Consider the following 20,695-nt stretch of genomic DNA (forward strand, 5'->3'; position numbering starts at 1 on the left):
CAGATTAAATGCTGAAGAATTTCCTGATCTAAAGAGCCAACCTCAATATGGTTTGGACCAATTGTGGAGCACAGTAAATGAGAAAAAGGAACATACTTGGAAAAATCACTGTAATTCCAAAAAGTCTAAAATAATGAGATCATCCTAATATTTCTGACAAATTGAAATCACTTAAATGGCTGATAACATTTCAGCAACATTGATTTTTATAATAAAATGGCACAATATAATTAGAAGTCTGAGGAAGAATGTTTTTAAACATAGGAATCTATACCTAGCCAAACAACCATTCAAAGGCAAATGTAGATTAATGAATTGCTTAAATTCTAGGTTAAAAGGTTTCTTCCTGCATATCCTTTCATAGGAATTGTGCTCCAACAAAATAAAGGGAAATCAGGAAAGAGGAAAACAAGGAACTCAGAAGGGGTAGATTTATTTCTATGGCACTATAAAGAGAAGTTTAATATCATAGCAAGCAACAAGTTTGGATTGGAACAGGATAATGGAAATGTCTGTGGATGGAAAAAAAGTATCTATAGAGCATTTAAGATGATTGAGAGTTTAAAAAGTGTGGTTGTGATGAAAATAAATAATGCTGGTAAAAGGAGAGCATTCAGAAATTCTAGAAACAAGCAAACAAAAAATTGCACAAATATATTTATTCCTAGTATTTGGTTATGCAATAGAAATTATGTAATCAAAATTGCATAAAAACTTTTTATAGCAATTTAACTAATACTAGAAAGATAATATGGAAAAGGTTGGAGTGGATTAAGAAAGCTAATCAACATGCATCATCATCTTAAATTGGTAGATTGTATTTTAAATGACGTATGGAGAATGACGGTATAAAATATTTAAAGAAATGGTTGGCTCTCACTGAGGAGTGGAATTATGAATGGACAGGCACTGCTACATTTTACCAGATGATCATTTTCCATTCAAGGCATTTGTTGTATAGTTATCTGCAGTGATCAATAATATTTTATTTTGTTAAATGTGCAATCCTTTCCTTCATAGATTATGATTTTGTCTGTAAGATTAATAAGTATACCACCTCCAGAAAATTTTCTTTTAAATATTTAATGTCATTTTTCATTTTAAAGTGGCATGTATGTTGCTGCTTGTTATGCAGTAGAAATCTGATACTTTGTGTTATGGTTAATTTCCTATGTCCACATGGCTGGGTTATGGTGTCCAGTTGTTTGGCCAAGTGATCATTGGCCTGATTGTTAACTGTGAGGGTTTTATACAGATGGATTCAAATGTTTAGTGTGTTTGCGGCATCAGTGGCTTATTACATCTAAATTTATCAAAGAAGGCTGCCTTTAGCAATGAGAAGAGCCTCCTCAGGCAATCAGTTGGAATCCTTAAAGGGACACCTGAGCATTTCAGCAGTCAGAAGAATTTCTATCTCTAATTCAGCCAGCTTCTTCTGGGGAATTCAGGATCACCACTGAGTTCCCAACTTGCAGCCTGCCCTGTGGAATTCAAAGTTAGCAATCCCATTGTCACGTGAGGCAATTTCATGTGTATATATAGCTACAGGTCTGTCAATGCTTCTAGGCAGTCTCAGTGAATAGACATATCTCTATCTCTATCTTTTTTATGTGTATCTCTATCGCAATCTCTATGTCTATCTCATCAACTAAATTTATGTCTAATCTACACATCTATCAATTATATCATCTATATACACAACTATATCTATATGTTCATATACATACTTATATCTATATTTATTTTCCTAATACATATATATCCATATACACATATTTATATCTATATTCAATTTTCCATAAACACTCTATTTATATTATTAAAATTTAGAAACACACACACATGTGTGTATATATATATGTGTGTGTGTGTGTGTGTGTATATGATATATATATTGTTCCAATCCAACCCACCACAGGGTATATTATACATTTCCCCTTCTCTATTTCTTTGTAACTGCCCTTTCCAACTGTGAGAAACTTTGTCCTCATTACCTTTAATGTATTTACTCATTTTTCAAGCCTAGAATACCCAAAAATATTTCACAATTTCCAGCCCATAAAACTGCAAAAAAAGCATACCTACTAAATGGAGTTTACGTCTATTTACAATTCAATTCTTTATCATGAATAATAAATGTATACTGGATATTATTTATTTAAGGTTAGGTAACAATTCAGCCCCAAACATAGTGACCTAAAACAACAGCAATCATTTATTAATCCTCACAATTTCTATGGCACAGGAATTCATGTTCTTGGTTGGGCAGCTGTGGTTCCACATCTCATGAAGTATCAGTCAGATGTTTGTCAAGTCTGCACTCATACAAGGGTTCAACCGGACTGCATGATGCACTACAAGGTGGCTCATCCATGTGGCTATTAAAAAGAGGCATCAGCTTCTCTACACATGAGACTCTCCACAGATCTATTTTGTGTGTCATCATGGCATGGCGACTGGTTTCTTCAAAAGCAAGTAATCCAAGAGTTCAAGATGCAAGTTACAATTCCTTGTAAAACCTTTCCTTGAAAGGTTACACACTAATACTTCTGCTATATTATTCTGTTGCTTACAAAAGCTAGCCCTTATTCAGTGAGGTAGGGATCAGGAGGTAAGGATCATTGGAAGTCAGCTTGGAGACGGGAAATGACATGGTGAAAAACACAAAGCCCAAGTGTATAATCAGATGAGTTTTGGTCCATGAATACATCAGGAAACCAACACCTCTACAGAGATGGAAAATATTTCTATCACTCTAGAAAGCTTACTTCCACCCCTTCCCAGTCCATGTCACCCCTAAAGACAACCATTTTTTTTCTGATTTTTTCACAACAGATATTTTTATGATAAAATCTTCATAAATATAAGAACATATAATATGTATCCTTTGGTGTCCAGTTTCTTTTGCTCAATAAAATATCTCTGAGAATCATAAATATTGTATGCAGTATCAGTTGTCTGCTATTTTTAATTGTCAAATAGTATTCCAATGTATGAATGTATAAAAATGCATTAATGTAATATCCCATCAATGGTTATTTATGTTGTTTCCAGTTTTGGGCTGTTATTAATAAGGTTACCATGAACATTCTTGTACAAGGTTTTATATTCATATGCTTTTTAAAAAAAATTTTATTTTGAAATAATTTCAAACATATAGGACAGTTGCAAATACAATACAAACCCCATACAGAGAACTCCAACAACCCCCCACCCCCAGATATCTATATCAACCAATTTTACATTTTGCTACCTTTGCAGTACCTTTCTTTCTCTTTCCTTCCTTCCTTCCTTCCTTCCTCTCTCTCTCTGTCCCCCCTCTCTTTCTTTCAACTATATCTATTATCTATCAATTATGTATCTACCCATTTATCATCTTCTGCACATTTGAGAGCAGGTTGCATATATCATACTCCTTGAACTCACAATTCTTCTATGTACATTTCCTATGAACAAGGATATTAACTTATGTCATTAACTGCAGTTAATTCAAGAAATTTAATATGGATATTAAGCTTAAATTCTATATTCCAGTTTTTCTCTATGTCCCCTTTGAGCTTTTCTCTTCCATTCTTAGATCCACTCCAGTATCATATATTGCATTGATTGCCATTCATTAACTCTTAATTAACTCTTTTTTAAAATTAAGTATATCAAAAATTTTTTTTAAAAGATTTACAATAAAAAACATTTCAAACTAACCATAACAAAGGAGTAAGAAAAAGACACCTAACTTAAAATAACTACTTTACTTCCAACATGTTCCTACTCTACCCCTAGAAAATAACCTAATATAGCAACATTTCTGAGAACTTGTTCCTACCATACTCATCAGAAATTAACAAACCATAGTCATTCCTGGGCATTCCCAGAATGTTAAATTTACCCACGATAGCTTATCTGTTCTTATTGGGTTATTGTTCCCCCTTAATTAATTGCTCTCTATCGCTAGTTCCCCTACATTCTACATTATAAACCATTTATTTTAGGAGTGTGTTGTTTAACATTCTGGTGTTAGTGAATTTTCTAAGTCTCTGATGGTTATTGATTTCTAATTTTGTTCCATTGTAGTCAGACAATGTGCTTTGAATAATTTCATTTTTTTTTTAATTTATTGAGTCTTGTTTTATGTCCCAGCAGATGGTTTATTCTGGAGAAAGTTCCATGATCACCAGAGAAGAATGTGTATCCTGGTGATATGGGATGTGCTGTTCTATATATGTCTGTTAAATACAATTCATTTATCAGATTGTTTAGGTTTTCAATTTCCTTACTGGTCTTCTGTCTGGTTGATCTATCTATAGGAGAGAGTGATGTGCTGAAGTCTCCCACATTTATTGTGGAAACATCCATTGCTTCCTTTAGTTTTGCCAGAATATGTCTCATGTATTTTGTGGCACCATGATTGGGTACATGAAAATTTCTGATTGTTATTTCTTCTTGTTGAATTGCCCCTTTTATTAGCATGTAATGACCTTCTTTGTCTCTCATAACATCCTTGCATTTAAAGTCTATTTTATCTGAGATTAACATTGCTACTCCTGCTTTCTTTTGGCTTGCATGAAATATTTCTTTCATCCTTTCACTTTCAATTTCTTTCTGTTCCTGTGTCTATGATGAGTCTCTTGCATGCAACATATTGATGGTTCATATTTTTTTATCCATTCTGCCAATCTATATCTTTTAATTGGGGAGTTTAATCCATTTACATTCAATGTTATTACTGTGAGGGCATTTCTTGAATCAGACATCCTATCCTTTGGTTTATGTTTGTCAGATATATTTTTTCCCGCTCTCTCTTAATGTCCTTTAATGGATGAATATTGAATCTCTTTAGTACTCAGCCTTTATCCATATCTCTCTCCTTTCTTCCTCTGTCAGTAGGGCTCCCTTTAGTACCTCAAGTAGGACAGGTCTTTTATTAGCAAAGTCTCTCAGCATTTGTTTCTCTGTGAAAAATTTAAGCTCTCTCTCAAATTTGAAGGAGGGTTTTGCTGGATAAAGTATTCTTGGTTGGAAATTTTTCTCTCTCAGAATTTTAAATGTCATGCCACTGCCTTCTTGCCTCTATCCACATCATCTGTTTTTATCATATACTTTAAAATTTTCTGTTGTTTTTGGTCTCTTGGCATTTGCTTTACCTGATAGGATTCTTTTAGGATATGTAGGATTATTCAAGGTCAAATCTCTTGTCAGATCTACAGCTTGGTGGTGTACATCTTAACTAACCAGCAGATGGCATCCATGAGTCACCTATTCCCCTCAAGTCAGTTATCCCCAACTTTGTCTTGTGGTGTGTGGGGGTCTCATTCTTGTGCGGCCCAATTGGTGCACCAAGTTTGGGTGTGTTGCTGGTGCTGTCCGTCCTGAATGCAGGGCATGTGTCTGAGCAGTTAGGGAGGGAGGGCAGCTTTAATAGTCACACCTCCCAGGTGTTCCCAGAGATTCAAGACTGTTGCAAGAATCTAAACCTTCATTTCAGTCTCAGGTTTTCTCTGCCACTGACCCATAAGTCTTTGGTATTGGCATATGGTCCCTGGGATTTCTGAGTGTGTCCCTCTTCCAAGCCGTGCCCTTCTAGGGCCTCTGCTGAGGGAAGGCTGTGCTACATCACAAGTGTGTGCCATCCCTCAAGGGAAGTTCTGGGCCAAGTGGCAGTGCAGGGGCTTCCCCAGCCTGCTGTAAGGATGGCTGTATGGGGCATGTTAATTTCCCCCTTTTCACACAGCTCCACCTTCCCAGCTCTAGGACAATTAGCTGTGGGTGCGTGAAAGGCTACTGTCCATGCCTGACACTGTGGCATGTGCGTGTGCAGCTGGAAACACCCACCACCACACTGGGTTTCTTGGCATGACTGTGGGCTGTAGCCCCGGCACCGGGGAGGAGCATTCCCAGTTGCCGGGAAGATGGCTGCAAGGGGCATGGTTTTTTTTTCCCCTTTTGGCTAACCTCTGCCTGCCTTGCTCTGAGACAGTTAGCAGTGGGTGCATGAAAGGCTATCTTCCATGCCAGATATTGAGGCATTCGCACAGCCTGTTCCAGCCATGCTTCACTGTGCGGTTCTCGCTGCCATATCTGCAGCTGCTTTTGGGGTTTTTTAAAAAGAACTAGTCCACCTCCACATACCAACCCTTGGTTTCCCCACACCACAGCATGGCTGCTGGGTATTTAGCAGCTTACTCACTCATTTCAGGATGCAGACTCCTGGTCTCACCAAGTTCACAGTCACTGTGGACTTAGCAGACCTTGTCCAGCTGCTGCATCTCTGAAACTGGTGTTCTGGGTCACTTTCTGGCTTTCATCTAGTATTTTCCATGGAGGTTTTTTTTTGCCCTGTCTCTCCTAGCTACCATCTTAGGGTCTCCTATAGTCATATGCTTTTATTTCTCTAGAGTAAATATCCACAAGTGCAATTGTTGTTGATAGCATAGTGTTTTTTAACATTGTAAGAAACTGCAAATGTTTTCTCAAAGAGATCATAGCATTTTATACTCTTACCAGCAATTTGTGAGACTTCAGTTCTTTTAAATCCAAGAAGTTAGGATTTAAGGGCTGATTATTATTGCTGAATCATTATTTATATATTCCTTTTTACTTTCTGGTATATTAGAGTTGACAGAGGGAAATATCTGAAACCTGATCTGTAATCAGATCCCTTGATCTCTGATAAAGATTCTACAGCCTTTCTCTTGTGCCCTTGTAATTGTAAAAGCCTCATGACTAAACTTCCTTTCAACTTAAATTCTTATGATCACTAAAGTCAGCCCCTAATGTTTATTAATGAAGTGTTGTGGGTCAGCCCAGAACTAATCCACCTCAAGTCCAAAATTATTGATAACTAAACATGGATCTAACCAAAATGAGCCACCTGACATGCACAGTAGCTTAGACTTTAACCTACAAATCACCTATATATACTTATAATACTAAAAATCACACCCATAATCATATTAAGGCCATTATTTTCTTACATACATCCTGTGACTAAGCATGTAATCAATCTGTTGCACGCCCAATAATTAAATTACATCTAATTACATCATCTGGGACCATTTTATTCATTATTCTACCTGCCCATGCTTTGATTCTATCAGACTATCAGAACTATTGCAGTTCAGGAAGACAGATTTTGGATCAATAAGCCATCTGCTTTCCTGCTTTGTGCCTAGCAATAAACTCTTTCTCTTTGAAACCCCATTGTCTCAGGAATTGGTCATTTGAGCACATCAGGCAAAAGAATCCACCACCTTGATCCACTAACAGTTACTTTACAAGTTCATTAAGCTCATTTTATTTTCTTTAATTTAGACAGTCTGTGGTGGTATGTAGGTGTTTATTTTGGTTATAAAAGACACTGCAGGATAGTATTTAATGGCACGGGATTTGGAGGCAGGTTGCATGGTTCTATCTCAGATACACGATTCATATCCCTGTAACTTAAGGGGTCTGAGATGGGGTGAGCACAATGATAAGAGCTTCACGGAAGTGTCTTTGAAAGCATGGATAAGTCTGAGTCTTGATAGAATTCAATTTTATTCAATTGAATTTTATTCAGTATGACATTTTGTTTAAGCCACTGGTACTTTGGGGCAGGGATGGCTAAACAAAATGGACATTTGGTCTTTAGCTTTGTTGAGCCCCAAATATATTGGTGAAACAGAAATATATAAAGAAATGAATCTGGCATATTTCATGTTGCAAAATAAGTAAGAGTGATTTGTTGAGGAAAGGAATTCACTAGTCTCAGAATCTCAACATCAGATCTAGGAAAGATGGGAGAGATTTGCATTATTTAAGGCCAAAAGGGATAAAAGGAAGTAAATTGAGGAGGGAGTGATTGTGGGGATGGGCACTGGAAATGGCCCAATAAGAGGGATCATTCCTAGTTTCCCATAAGACCTGGAAGGAAACAAGTTCCTTGGAGGGAGATCCTCAGACCCCATCACATGCTGGGTCCTGGTTGGGAATGTGTGTACATTATCATGGACCTTGGGGATGATTGCTGTGGGAATGCAGCTCAGCGGTGCCCTGGGGAGGGTCAGCAGGATTTGTTACTGACACCTAAAGGATGGTAAGGCCAGTACAGTTTCCCTCACTGGGAGGTCCAGGGTAGAAATATGGCTTCAGGGGCTTGGTGAAGTTGCTTTTAAACTTGAAGAGAATGGTACATTCTGTCACATTGTAGAAAAAGATCAGACCTTCCTCATACTTCAAAAAAATCCCCACAGTTATCAGAGGTTCTGGGATATTAAGTTGATGACGGGGGGTGGAAAGAGCCTTGTACACACCATTCTTCTTGCATAGGGTCCAGAAACCATTCTCTGGACAAGCAGATATATGCTGTCCTTTCCTGTTAACTGAGTCCCAACACAGCCCTATTGTCCACCTGCTCTTTCCTGCAACTAAGACCTCCCAATAATGCCTGCCACCCTGGAAGCTGTTCTCACCCAGGACGGCCACCAGAGTATCAAACCCCTCAGGATTGTCAGGCACATCTTGCTTTTCTGGAAGAGATACCACATATTTTCCATCTTCTGACACGTAAAGGTAAGGATGGGCAGTGGCTCTATCCAGCTTTATGTCTTCTGAAAGATAAGAAAGTAGGAAGTAGAAGGAAGAAGGAAGGAATTAATTTCTGATGCTAAGACAAAAACCTATCAGTGTCTAGGAGAGAGATCAGAGCAGGGATGATAAACAAAGCAGATGGCATTTGAGGATCCTTTTCAGATACACAGAAAAATAATAAACATCATCTGCACATTTCCCATGATACAACTCAATCCATCAATCTGAAGCTCTTTTTTGGGGGAAAATGTCTACAAATCATTTCATCTTTGAAATGGATTAATGAGAAAGTTACAGTGGCAAGGGTCACATCAGAAGCTTCAAATGTATATCCAAGGACACAGCTGTTAGGAAATACGGCCAAAGCCTTCTGAAACGTCTGCAGCAATAGTCTGAATCTCAGAATGCTTTCCCAATATTCTCATCAGGAACAGTATGCCTAGTATTTTAGCATGGAAAGAGTGAAAGGTATAACAGAGATGCCTGTGAGGCAGCACTATATCCAATCACGGAGGCAGAAGCACATCAGTGTGTTCAAATTGTGGGACATTTCCAGTTGAGTGGGAGGAGAGTAACAGAGGCAGAGGAAGAAGACATAGTCAGAGAGTCAAGGGTGGGCAGGGTGCAGCAACATATAGGACCATGCAGTCACTTTTGAGATTTTGGATTCTTTCTGAATGAGAGGGAAAGAAATGGAGGGCAAAAACTGGAAAGAATGAGTATTCACAACTATTTAGTAGTGATTATGTGTAAAGAAAAAACATGTTAGCAGCTGCATTGGGTTATTAGAGTAAGAGACATTATTGTGCTTTCTATTTTTTAAGATATGAGAAAGAATAGCATATTTGCATGCTGACTGGAAGATCTGAGAGAAAAGAAAAAAATCAGGATTCAAGAAGAGTGGGTGATGAACAGAAACCATATCCTATACTTTTTAACAAAATTGGCTTTGGAGAATATTTGTGGCTATGTCTTTGCTGGATATAGTGAAGACTTATTTCTGACTTATATACAACCTGCATTTCAGAATAAATTGATACCTTTATATCTGTGATTTGCACAGCTTGTAAACTGACATTTCTAAAACGAAATCCCTCCATTTAGTGACTAGGAGCTCATTTTTCATTAAGTCTATACACTCAGAGTCAAACAAGTTCAAAATGTCTAATAAATCATTGGGGTAACCCTCCCTTAAAAAAAAAAAAAATCCCTGATAGGTTAAATGACAAACATAAGGTCATTCTTAATCATAAGTTATTCACTTTGTATTTACCTGCAAATCTTTGAAGTTCATTCAGACCTAAAATTTAGATGGAGACATTCAAGATTAGCTGTATTACTGGGCTGTTGCAGGTCGTGGAGTATCAATGGGTATCAATGATAAGAATCTTGACTTCACTTACCATCTTCTCCTAGGAAGTTTCTTCGGTCTGCAACCAATCACAAAGAGATAAGTATTCTGAGAGAACACTGTCTGTATATCCAATTTAGCATAGGAAAGAAATACTACTTACCAAGTTCATTACTGATTATTTCTAAAAATATAAATAAAAAGGAGACAATATTAATTTCTCAAATTGCAGGAAATTTGATTCAAATCTTTGGTCATATCTTACTTGTGGGATATCAGTGAACATCTGGGTCAGTTTGCTGGGATTTGGGTTCCTAGACTGGAAAGGCAACTCGTTCTAAATGTCCACATGGGACACCACCTAGACTGTTACAGCCAAAGTGCTACTGAAAATTGTGGACCTAAGTCTATCACAAGCAATTTTTTTTTTATAACTTATCAACTACTTCTGAATTAGTTTGATTCCTTTTCACAATATTCCTTAATTAATTGAAGAAAATGCTATTTTCTGTTCCATGGGCACCATGATGGGTGAGTCCTAGTCTCTCCATCAATGAGGAGGAAGGAAAAGCAACCTATCAATGGTTGTAGAGTACTAGGAGCAAGGTGATTTAAGAGAACAGAGAAAATGTACCTCACACATTCTTGCAGGTTTTGGCAAGGGATTTTTCTTGTTGTTTAATTACATATACTCATTATTCATCACAAAAGCAATATATATATTCATTTAATTAAAAATGAAACAGAGAAATGAAAAATAACACTATTAAGACAAGCTCGCTTAGGAAACCTTGGGCTGGCAGAAAGTGGGGCATAGGAATAGGATTGCAAATGAGCCAATCCTGAACCACCCTTGATGGGCCAATCAAGATACCCCAGAATGCAAGCACCAATAAAAATGGCCTTCAATTGAGCCAATCACAAGCTGCTCCTAGCTGGAATCCCGTTACCCACTGTGTAGTCCCTTATTTGCATAAAAATCAGCCAATCCTAAAACACTAAGTGTCTGAGCCCTCCCCCTGTAACCAATAAAAGGCCAGGACAAAACTCACTAGGGTGACTCTCTTTTGAGTTTGCTGGTGCTGATGTTCTTTAGTTTCTATTCTCCTGAGCTGTGACTCTGCCTGAGCTGTAGCCTGCTGGGAGCTGTCTCTTTGCTCTGAGGCTCCAGACTGAGAGTGTCCTCTGTAATGTCTCAAATAAAGTCTGTCCCACCTGTAAATTCGTTCTCTGAAGGACCCAAACCTTGAAGAAGGCTCCTCTCCAGTAAGAGCCCAGCCATGTCCAGTGAGCCAGTAGCACTAATAACCTTCCATTACCTGGGTATAACCAATTTAAAATATCTTGCTGTATATGCATTTAGATTATTTTATGCTACTACAATAAAAAAGGATCATTTGGTACAAACTATTTCACTTACTGCACTATTCATTTAAATATTGTTTTTAATATTTTTCATGCAAATGAATATCCCTAAATAGCTGAATTGAATGACTCAATGGAATTTCATGTTATAAATAACATTTAATAAGCTAATCCTTTCTTTTTGGTCATTTAGGTATTGATTTTCACCAGTGAGGGATCTGATGCAGAAAGAGAGAGAGAGAGAGAGAGAGAGAGAGAGAGAGAGAGGAGAAACATAGAAAAGTGGCTCTGTGAGTCACTCAGTATCCAACTAAAAATACAATGTAATATACAGACAACAGGCAAAGTAATAAATTTAAAAAGAATGAAACTGAGATCTCTTTCTTGGCAAAGTGCCACTCATTGGTTGGTACTGTCCACTGGAAGCTTAAGCTACTGTAGAGATAATTACAAGTGGAGAAAATTAATGAATCACTAGACTTGGTGACTAAAAATGTATTGAATTCACCATATCAGTAAATGGAATCAATGTACCCAGTTCCACATACTACGAAGAGAGAAGCATTCTTTTCACCTTCCTCTCAAACACCCCACTTGATCCTTTGGCTCTGTGCCCAAGAACTAACCATTCTCATTCTTTTCTGTAGATCATTGTGCCAGTTTGAATGTATTGTGTCCCCCAAATGCCATTATCTTTGTGGTCTTGTGGGACAGACGTTTTGGTGCTGGTTAGATTTGCTTGGAATGTGACCCCACCCAGCTGTGGGTGGTGACTTCGGTGGGACACTCCTATGGAGGTGTGACCCCACCCATTCAGGGTGGGCCTTGATCAGTGGAGCCATATAAAACATGCTGACTCAAAGAAACTGGAGGGAGTGCAGCTGTGAGTGACGTTTTGAAGAAGAGCAAGCTTGCTAGAGAGGAATGTCCTGGGAGGAAGCCATTTTGAAACCAGAACTTTGGAGCAGACGCCAGCCACGTGCCTTCCCAGCTAACAGAGGTTTTCCGGACGCCATTTGCCATCCTCCAGTGAAGGTACCTAATTACTGATGTGTTACCTTGGACACTTTATGGCCTTAAGACTGTAACTGTATAGCCAAATAAACCCCCGTTTTATAAAAGCCTATCCATCTCTGGTGTTTTGCATTCTGCAGCATTAGCAAACTAGAACAATCATCAACATTGTATTTAGAAAATTGAAGTGACCATAGAGAAAAAGGTCCAACAATATTCAGGGAAGCCTAGAGAAGTCACTTATGACAAAGAGATTAAAAAACTTCCATTTCCCACAATTGAAAATTATACGAATCTTTATTTCCTGGTATCATATGGTTGTTCTTCATTAAATCCCACTATCTATCAAATTTCTCAAAAGTGCTTGGGGCTTTTTCATTTTGACCAATTCCTTAAACAGAGGGAAAAATCAAAAGACTTACCGTATTGTTCCTGGAATTTACCTTTTAAAACAAATACACAAATGCATTAGAAGGCAAATGTCTACAAATTCTAGCAGTATTCTGTTCCATGAAGGCAGAGCAGCCTAATGTACACTGGAAATTCCCAAAAGCTGCAGGGCTGGGGCACACACAGGAAGAGGTGACCCATGTGCAGCAGGAGACCTTTGATTCTTTGCTGACTTTTGGGAGCCTGTGCTGGGATTCAGACAGGTCTGTGCCTGGGCTTTCCCATGGGAGACCCTCCAACCAGAGGAGTTCCTACAAGATCCCAGGGTGACTTTTACATGAATAGATGCTAGACCTGAATTGCCCTATATTCATGTATCCCTGAAATAAAACATTTTAAATGCATTAGACATTTCCCATTTAATTAAAAATGAAACAGAGCAATGAAAAACAATACTATTAAGGCAAGCTAGATTAGGAAACCTTGGGCTGGCAGAAAGCAGAGCATGGCATGAGGACTGCAAAAGAATGAGTCCTACACCACCCTTGATGGGCCAATCAAGATAGCCAAGAATGCAAACACCAATAAAAATGGCCTTCAATTGAGCCAATCACAACTGCTCCTAGCTGGAACCCCATTCAACCAGTGTGCAGGACTTTATTTGCCTAAAAATCAGCCAATCCTAAGACACCAAGTGTCTAAGCCCTACCACTCTAACCAATAAAAGCAAAAGACAAAACTCACTGGGGGCAACTCTCCCTTCAGTTTGCTGCTGCTGACATTCATTGGTTTGTACTATCCTGAGCTGTAACTCGGCCTGAGCTGCATCCTGCTGGGAGCTGTCTCTTTGCTCAGAGGCTCCAGCCTGACAGTGTCCTCTGTAACATCTCAAATAAAGCCTTGCTCTCACCTTGCCACTGGCCTGTCTCACCTGTGAATTCCTTCTCTGCAGGACCCCAAACCTTGAAGAAGGCTCCTGTCCAGTAAGAGCCCAGCCTTACCCTGTGAGCTGGTAGCAGTAATAACTTTTCATTACCTGGATATAACCAATTTAAAATATTTCGCTCTATTCACATTTAGATTATTTTTATGTTACTATAATAAAAAAGGCCCATTTGATACACACTATTTCATATACTGTGCTATTAATTTAATATTGTTTTTAATATTTCTCATGCAAATAAATATTCCTAAATAGCAGAACTAAATGACTCCTTGAAATTTGATGTTATAAATAACATTTAATAAACTAATCCTTTCTTTTCGGACATTTAGGTATTGATTCTCACAAATAAGTGTTATGGTGGGGAGAGAAGAAACAGAAAAAAAGGTTCTGTGAGTCAATCAGTATTCAACTAAAAATAAGATATGTGACATACAGCCAACAGATAAAGTAATAAATATAAAAAGGAGAATGAATTTGAGGAGACCTCTTTCTTGGAAAAGTGCCACTCATTGGTTGGTACTGTCCTTTGGAAACTTAAGCTACTGAAAAGATGATTACAAGGGGAGAAAATTAATGAATCACACTAGACATTTTGACTAAAAATATGTTGAATTAACCATATCAGTGAATGGAATCAATGTACCCAGTTGCACATACTACAAACAGGGAAGCATTCTTTTCACCTTCCTCTCAAACACCCCACTTGGTCCTCTGGCTCTGTGTCCAAGTACTAACCATTCTCACTCTTCTCTGTAGAATCAATGTATTTAGAAAATTGAAGTGATCATAGAGAAAAAGGTCCAAGAACATTCAGGGAAGCCTAGACAAATCAGTTACAAAAAAGTGATTAAAAATATTCCATTCCCCAAAATTGAAATTTAAAAGGATCTTTATTTCTTGGTAACATAAGGTCATTCTTCATTAAATCTCGCTATCTATCAAATTTACCAAAAGTGCTTGGGCCTTTTTCATTGTGAGCAATTCCTTAAACAGAGGGAAAAATCAAATGACTTACCACATTGTTCCTGGATTTCACCTTTCAAAACAAATACACAAATGCATTAGAGGACAAATGTCTACAAATTCTAACAGTATTTTTTTTTCATGAAGGCAGGAGCAGCCTAATGTACACTGGAGAGTCTCAAAAGCTGCAGGGCTGGGGCACACACAGAAAGAGGGGACCCATGTGCAGCAGGAGACCTTTGATTCTTTGCTGACTTTGGGGAGCCTGTGCTGGGATTCAGACAGGTCTGTGCCTGGGCTTTTCCATGGGAGACCCTCCAACCAGACCAGTTTCTACAAGATCCCAGGGTGACTTCTGAATGAATATTTGCTAGATCTGAATTGCCCTCTATTCACCTATCCCTAAAATAAAACTTTTTAAATGCATTAGACATTTCCCATTTAATTAAAAATGAAGCAGAGCAATGAAAAAAAAATACTATTAAGGCAAGCTAGATTAGGAAACCTTGGGCTGGCAGAAAGGAGGGCATGGCATGAGGATTGCAAATGAGCCAATCCTGAACCACCCTTGATGGGCCAATCAAGATAGCCCAGAATGCAAACACCAATAAAAATGGCCTTCAATTGAGCCAATCACAACTGCTCCTAGCTGGAACCCCATTCAACCATCGTGCAGGCCCTTATTTGCATAAAAATCAGCCAAGCCTAAGACACGAATTGTCTAAGCCCTGCCCCTCTAACCAATAAAAGCACAAGACAAAACTCACTGGGGCGACTCTCCCTTCAGTTTGCTGCTGCTGACATTCATTGGCTTGTACTATCCTAAGCTGTAACTGTGCCTGAGCTGCACCCTGCTGGGAACTGTCGCTTTGATCCGAGGCTCCAGTCTGACAGTGTCCTCTGTAACATCTCAAATGAAGCCTTGCGCTCACCTTGCCACTGGCCTGTCCCACCTGTGAATTCCTTCTCTGCAGGACCCCAAACCTTGAAGAAGGCTCCTCTCCAGTAAGAGCCCAGCCTTACCTAGTGAGCTGGTAGCACTAATAACTTTTCATTACCTGGATATAACCAATTTAATATATCTTGCTCTATTCACATTTTGATTATTTTTATGCTACTATAATAAAAAAGCACCATTTGTTACACACTATTTCATATTTTGTGCTATTAATTTAAATATTGTTTTTAATATTTCTCATGCAAATAAATATCCCTAAATAGCAGAACTGAATGACTCCATGTAATTTGATGATATAAATAACATTAAATAAACTAATCCTTTCTTTTTGGACATTTAGGTACTGATTCTCACCAATGAATCATCAGAGAGAGAGAGAGAGAGAGAGGAGAAACATAGAAAAATGGCTCTGTGAGTCAATCAATGTTCAACTGAAAGTAATATATATGATATACAGACAACAGACAAAGTAACAAATATAAAAAGGAGAATGAAGTTGAGGAGACCTCTTTCTTGGAAAAGTGCCACTCACTGGTTGGTACTGTCCATTGGAAGCTTAAGCTACTGAAGAGATGATTACAAGTGGACAAAGTTAACGGATCACTAGACTTGGTAACTAAAAATATATTGAATTCACCATATTAGTGAATGGAATCAATGAGCCCAGTTGCAAGTACTACAAAGAGGGAAATACTCTTTTCACCTTTGTCTCAAACACCCCACTTGATCCTACACACTGAATTCTTCTCCAAAGTTTCTTGATTATACTGCATTATGGGTCTCAGATTCTTTGTCTCCCTCCCTCTCCTTTACCTTCTCCATCTGGGTCTCCCTTGACTCTGAAAAAAACCACCGTATCCTCTCTAGCATGTGCCAAGGCATTCTATGTCACAGTCTCCTTAAAACTCAAAACTTAATATTTTATTATGTAAACTCAATTCCAATCAAAATCCTTCTGTTATAATTCACTACTAACAGGATAAAATTCCAAATTGTAAAGATGACATGCAATTTTTTTTCATGATCTATCCCCGAACTCTCCAGTCTCACTTCTTCTGCTGGTCTCTCCACATCTTATTTTTATTATGTTTGTTATTATTGCTTTGATGTTTGATCCATTAGGGAAAGGAAGAATTCTGCTTCATTTAACAATGTATAATCATTGTAAAAAAAAACAATTCCTTGTATATAAGATGTGTTTAAAAAATAGCTGTGGAGTGATAATTATGATGATGATGATGATGGAATAAATTTATCTGCCCATATTTTTCTGTGTGTCTAAATTAAATTGGTTAAGCTATAAGTAAATAATTTATTTTATTCTAAGCATGTTTTCTTTTCTTATTTAGAAATAGAAGAGCTATTTGTTGACATTCTTTGTAAAACACATTCTTGTGTTCTCTTGCCCGAAACAAGCATTAATTCAGAGGTTGGAAAAAGGGTTGAGCAAAATTATTAGAAATTTAAATAACTCAATGTGAAACAGTTTTTAGATAGGGATTAATCAGAAGTGAATGCTGAACTGAATCTGAGTGGTGTTTTGTTGTATAGGCCCTTTGAAGCATTTGATATTTGATTAATAGCTTGCTTGTAGGGTAAGATTTTGTCAAGCAGGAAAGCTGAATTTCAGTGTAATTTCAAAGTCAGATGAAGCAGGGGAAATTTGGAAAACAGCACCGTGTATGTCTTCTGGACCAAGACCCTTGAAATAAATTTTGCTTGATGTCTGAACTGTGAGAAGCTATGTGTAAGAACACAAAAAATAGTGTTGGTAGATGCTCTTGGTTTGTTTGATTTTGCTTGTTTAAAAACACAGGTCTCCTTGAGAGTTAGGAGCATAGAGAAGCACAGTTTTGGCAAAGCTGAGAGAGAGGCACAAGCATGGTGGGGCAGCGTCTACACTCTGTGGATCTGTTGGCCACACCACATCAATCCATTGTGACAGCATCAAATTGGATAATAATTCTCAGGGTCTGCAAAGAGCCCAGTAGTGGATGGTGAGGCCAAACACCTAGGGTGAATTCTGAAAGCCTCCAGTAATTGGGCCTCAACTTTCAGGGGTGGCAGTGTGCCCAGGGGGGCCTTTCCCCAGTGACACTGTGCAGGCAGCAGAGGGGGCTTTTCCCCACCACTAGGGGTAGCTGCTTGGGAGATGCACTTTGGTTTCTGCCTCGTGCCCTGGTGCTGTATGTGAGGGTGGAGGGTTATCTTTGAAGGTGGAAATAGTGTTGCTCCAGTGACTCCGGTTAGTGAATCGCGGACCAGGTAACGGTTACATATTAGTAAAAGTCTGAAGCCTTCAACATCAGAGGTAGTTTACATTTAGCCCACCACCATTTCCTGAACAAAGGCTACATGACTGTGTTATTCAGCTTATCCATGTATTTGGCTTCCAAAAAAGGAAATACCCAGGTAAACATAAAATGCCAAATTAAAACTTACCATATTTCCTTAAGAGTTTTTCTGAGAAAACAAACAAAAATTAGCAGATAATAGTGAAAATAGAGCTGTATCAAATGTCAGAAAATTCTTTAATCAGTCTACATTTAGAAGTAGATGATCTTTGGGTCATATGGTATTGGTGATATTCCAAAGTTTTATGGTTAAGACCATGATGGTCTAGATCAACATAGCTACAGAGAGCACGTGAGAACAGAATAATTCAGTCTGATGATACCCTGTATGCCCTCATGGTAAGTCAAATAGTCCAGTTGATTCTATTCACTGAAATAACTGAGTTAAAATGAAATAGACTATGTTCATCCATTTTGGTTTCATGGGGTACTGGATATAGACTTAAATCCATCTTTCTTTTCCAGGCTCAATAACTGCAACCATGACTGCCACTATTTTACTAATAACATATGCAATATGTGTCAAGATTTTTAGATATATGATCTTTTTAATACTGAGAGTAACCTGGTACATAAACACCATTATCACAGCCATTTTACAAATAAAAACCTGTCCTAGGAGATTAAAAATATTTTGCAGACCATGAAGCTACTAAGTGATAGAGCTGGAATTTAATTCCAAACCATTTGAATCCAGAGGCTATTCTGTTAAAAACTAGTCAAATTATCATTTACTTGGCTTTGCCTGTAGATAAGCAAAATTGAATAGATGAATGGATAAATGAATGACAGAATGAATATTAAAAGGAGCCATGAATTACACAGGACTTCTCTCTTTCACTCTAAATATTTTCATTAAACAGATAAAAGGCTATGGGGTTTATATTATGACTACAGAATAAATATAATTTGTGACTTTGAAAACCTATTCCTTCATTACCACTGATCCCAGATCCTTTAGCACTTCCTCAGGAAATCTATGACCTCAGAGCTAGGCCAAATCCTTCTACCTATATGTTTTTACTGTCCCATGTACACACTCCCATAGGAACTGTTAGAATATTAATTTTACATTGATTTTGTAAATGTAATTGTATATCTATCCCCAAATAGCAACATACCTAAGACCATGAAATTTTTCCTTAATTCTTCTCTCTTATTTCTCAAGCATCAATCACATAACAGGCAGTCATTTACTGTATGTGCAAGGAGTCACTGGCCTTAACTGCATGGGGCAATGCTAGAAGCTCCATGTCCTCTCATAGCACAAGCTGACACATCGTGACCTCCATTTAAGCCTAACAACATTGTAAGTAACAGAAGTACTTACAGTTACATTTTACAATAGAGGAAAGCTATTTTAGTAGTCTCTCAACATGATTTTAGATCATTAGGAGTCATTTCACTGAGTGTGGATTTTGATCATGTTATAATAATTTTAAAAGTCAAGTACGAAATATTATAGGATTTTAAATGTTTGAAGATTATTGAAGAAAAAATATTACTTACCATTCCATTCTCCTGTATTTTCTGTATAAAGAAAAATAAACCGAAACAAAAATATGTTAAGATGTATCCCCCTATGCTACCTGTAGGTAATCCAGCAAAGATGCTGTATCATTTACAAAAACAGGAAAAGCAGCTTTAGTATTTTTTAAAAAATTAAATCTCCTCAACAACATTTCACATACCAGAAACTAGCCAATTTTGTGAATATTTTAACAAAACTTCAAGCTCACAATATGAATAAAACTAAGAAATATCTAGAGATAATATTAAAGTTATATATGCAGACTTTGGAAGAAAACTAAAAGAAATCATTAGGAGAAACAAACACTTGTGTAAACGTGGTGATGTAAAATATTTGTTGTGAGTACATTAACTATGGTAAATATGCCAACTGTTCCCTAATACTTTCATACATTGAATGCTATTCTGGTGAAAGATATTTTTGAGATTTTTCTTTCCTGCAACATGGCAAAACTTTGATTTTGGACCAGACACTGTGCTTTGCATATTAAAGGCAGCACATTGTGTCTTTTCAGGATTTTCTTGTGGTTTTACGCTGGCCTTCCTCTGGCAATGTGCCCAAGTACTAACTATTCTCACTCTTCTCTGCAGAATCAATGTTGCACTTAAAAAATTCAAGCAAGCATAGAGATAAAGGTCCAACAATATTCAGGGAGGCCGAGACAAGCCAGTTATGACAAAGTGATTAAAAAACTTGCATTTCTCACAATTGAAGATTATAAGGATCTTTATTTCCTTGTATCATATGGTTGTTCTTCATTAAATCCCACTATCTATTGAATTTGTCAAAAATGCCTGGACCTTTTTCATTGTGACCAATTCCTTAAACAGAGGGAAAAATCAAATGACTTACCATATTGTTCCTGGAGTTCACCATTTAAAACAAATACACAAAGACATTAGAAGACAAATGTCTACAAATTCTAGCAGTATTCTGTTCCATGAAGGCAGAGCAGCCTAATGTACACTGGAAAGTCCCGAAAGCTGCAGGGCTGGGGCACACACAGAAAGAGGTGACCCATGTGCAGCAGGAAACTTTTGATTCTTTGCTGACTTTTGGAAGCCTGTGCTGGGATTCAGAGAGGTCTGTGCCTGGGCTTTTCCATGGAATACCCTAAACCAGAGCTATTCCTACAAGATCCCAGGGTGACTTCTATATGAATAGTTGCTAGAACTGAATTGCTTTCTATTCACCTTTCCCAAAATAAAACATTTTAAATGCATTAGACATTTCCCATTTAATTAAAAATGAAAGAGAG

General features: G+C 37.7%; 1 protein-coding gene across 1 annotated transcript in view; it reads right to left on the minus strand.

Annotated features, from left to right (window-relative positions):
* Positions 1-7,516: 7,516 nt before the first annotated feature.
* The window catches only part of LOC119520119 (butyrophilin subfamily 2 member A1-like), a 36,593-nt gene continuing 23,414 nt past the window's right edge, over positions 7,517-20,695 (minus strand). Inside the window, exons 7-14 of the mRNA XM_037817871.1 lie at positions 19,416-19,436; positions 17,995-18,015; positions 14,647-14,667; positions 12,718-12,738; positions 10,080-10,100; positions 9,969-9,995; positions 9,839-9,865; positions 7,517-8,585 (exon numbers count right to left, since the gene is read on the minus strand). Of these exons, the coding sequence (XP_037673799.1) occupies positions 8,062-8,585; positions 9,839-9,865; positions 9,969-9,995; positions 10,080-10,100; positions 12,718-12,738; positions 14,647-14,667; positions 17,995-18,015; positions 19,416-19,436 (683 nt within the window). The 3' untranslated portion in view covers positions 7,517-8,061. The remainder of the gene's footprint in view (positions 8,586-9,838; positions 9,866-9,968; positions 9,996-10,079; positions 10,101-12,717; positions 12,739-14,646; positions 14,668-17,994; positions 18,016-19,415; positions 19,437-20,695) is intronic.

This window comes from Choloepus didactylus, chromosome 24, assembly GCF_015220235.1.
Source record: "Choloepus didactylus isolate mChoDid1 chromosome 24, mChoDid1.pri, whole genome shotgun sequence".
Classification (NCBI taxonomy): domain Eukaryota; kingdom Metazoa; phylum Chordata; class Mammalia; order Pilosa; family Megalonychidae; genus Choloepus; species Choloepus didactylus.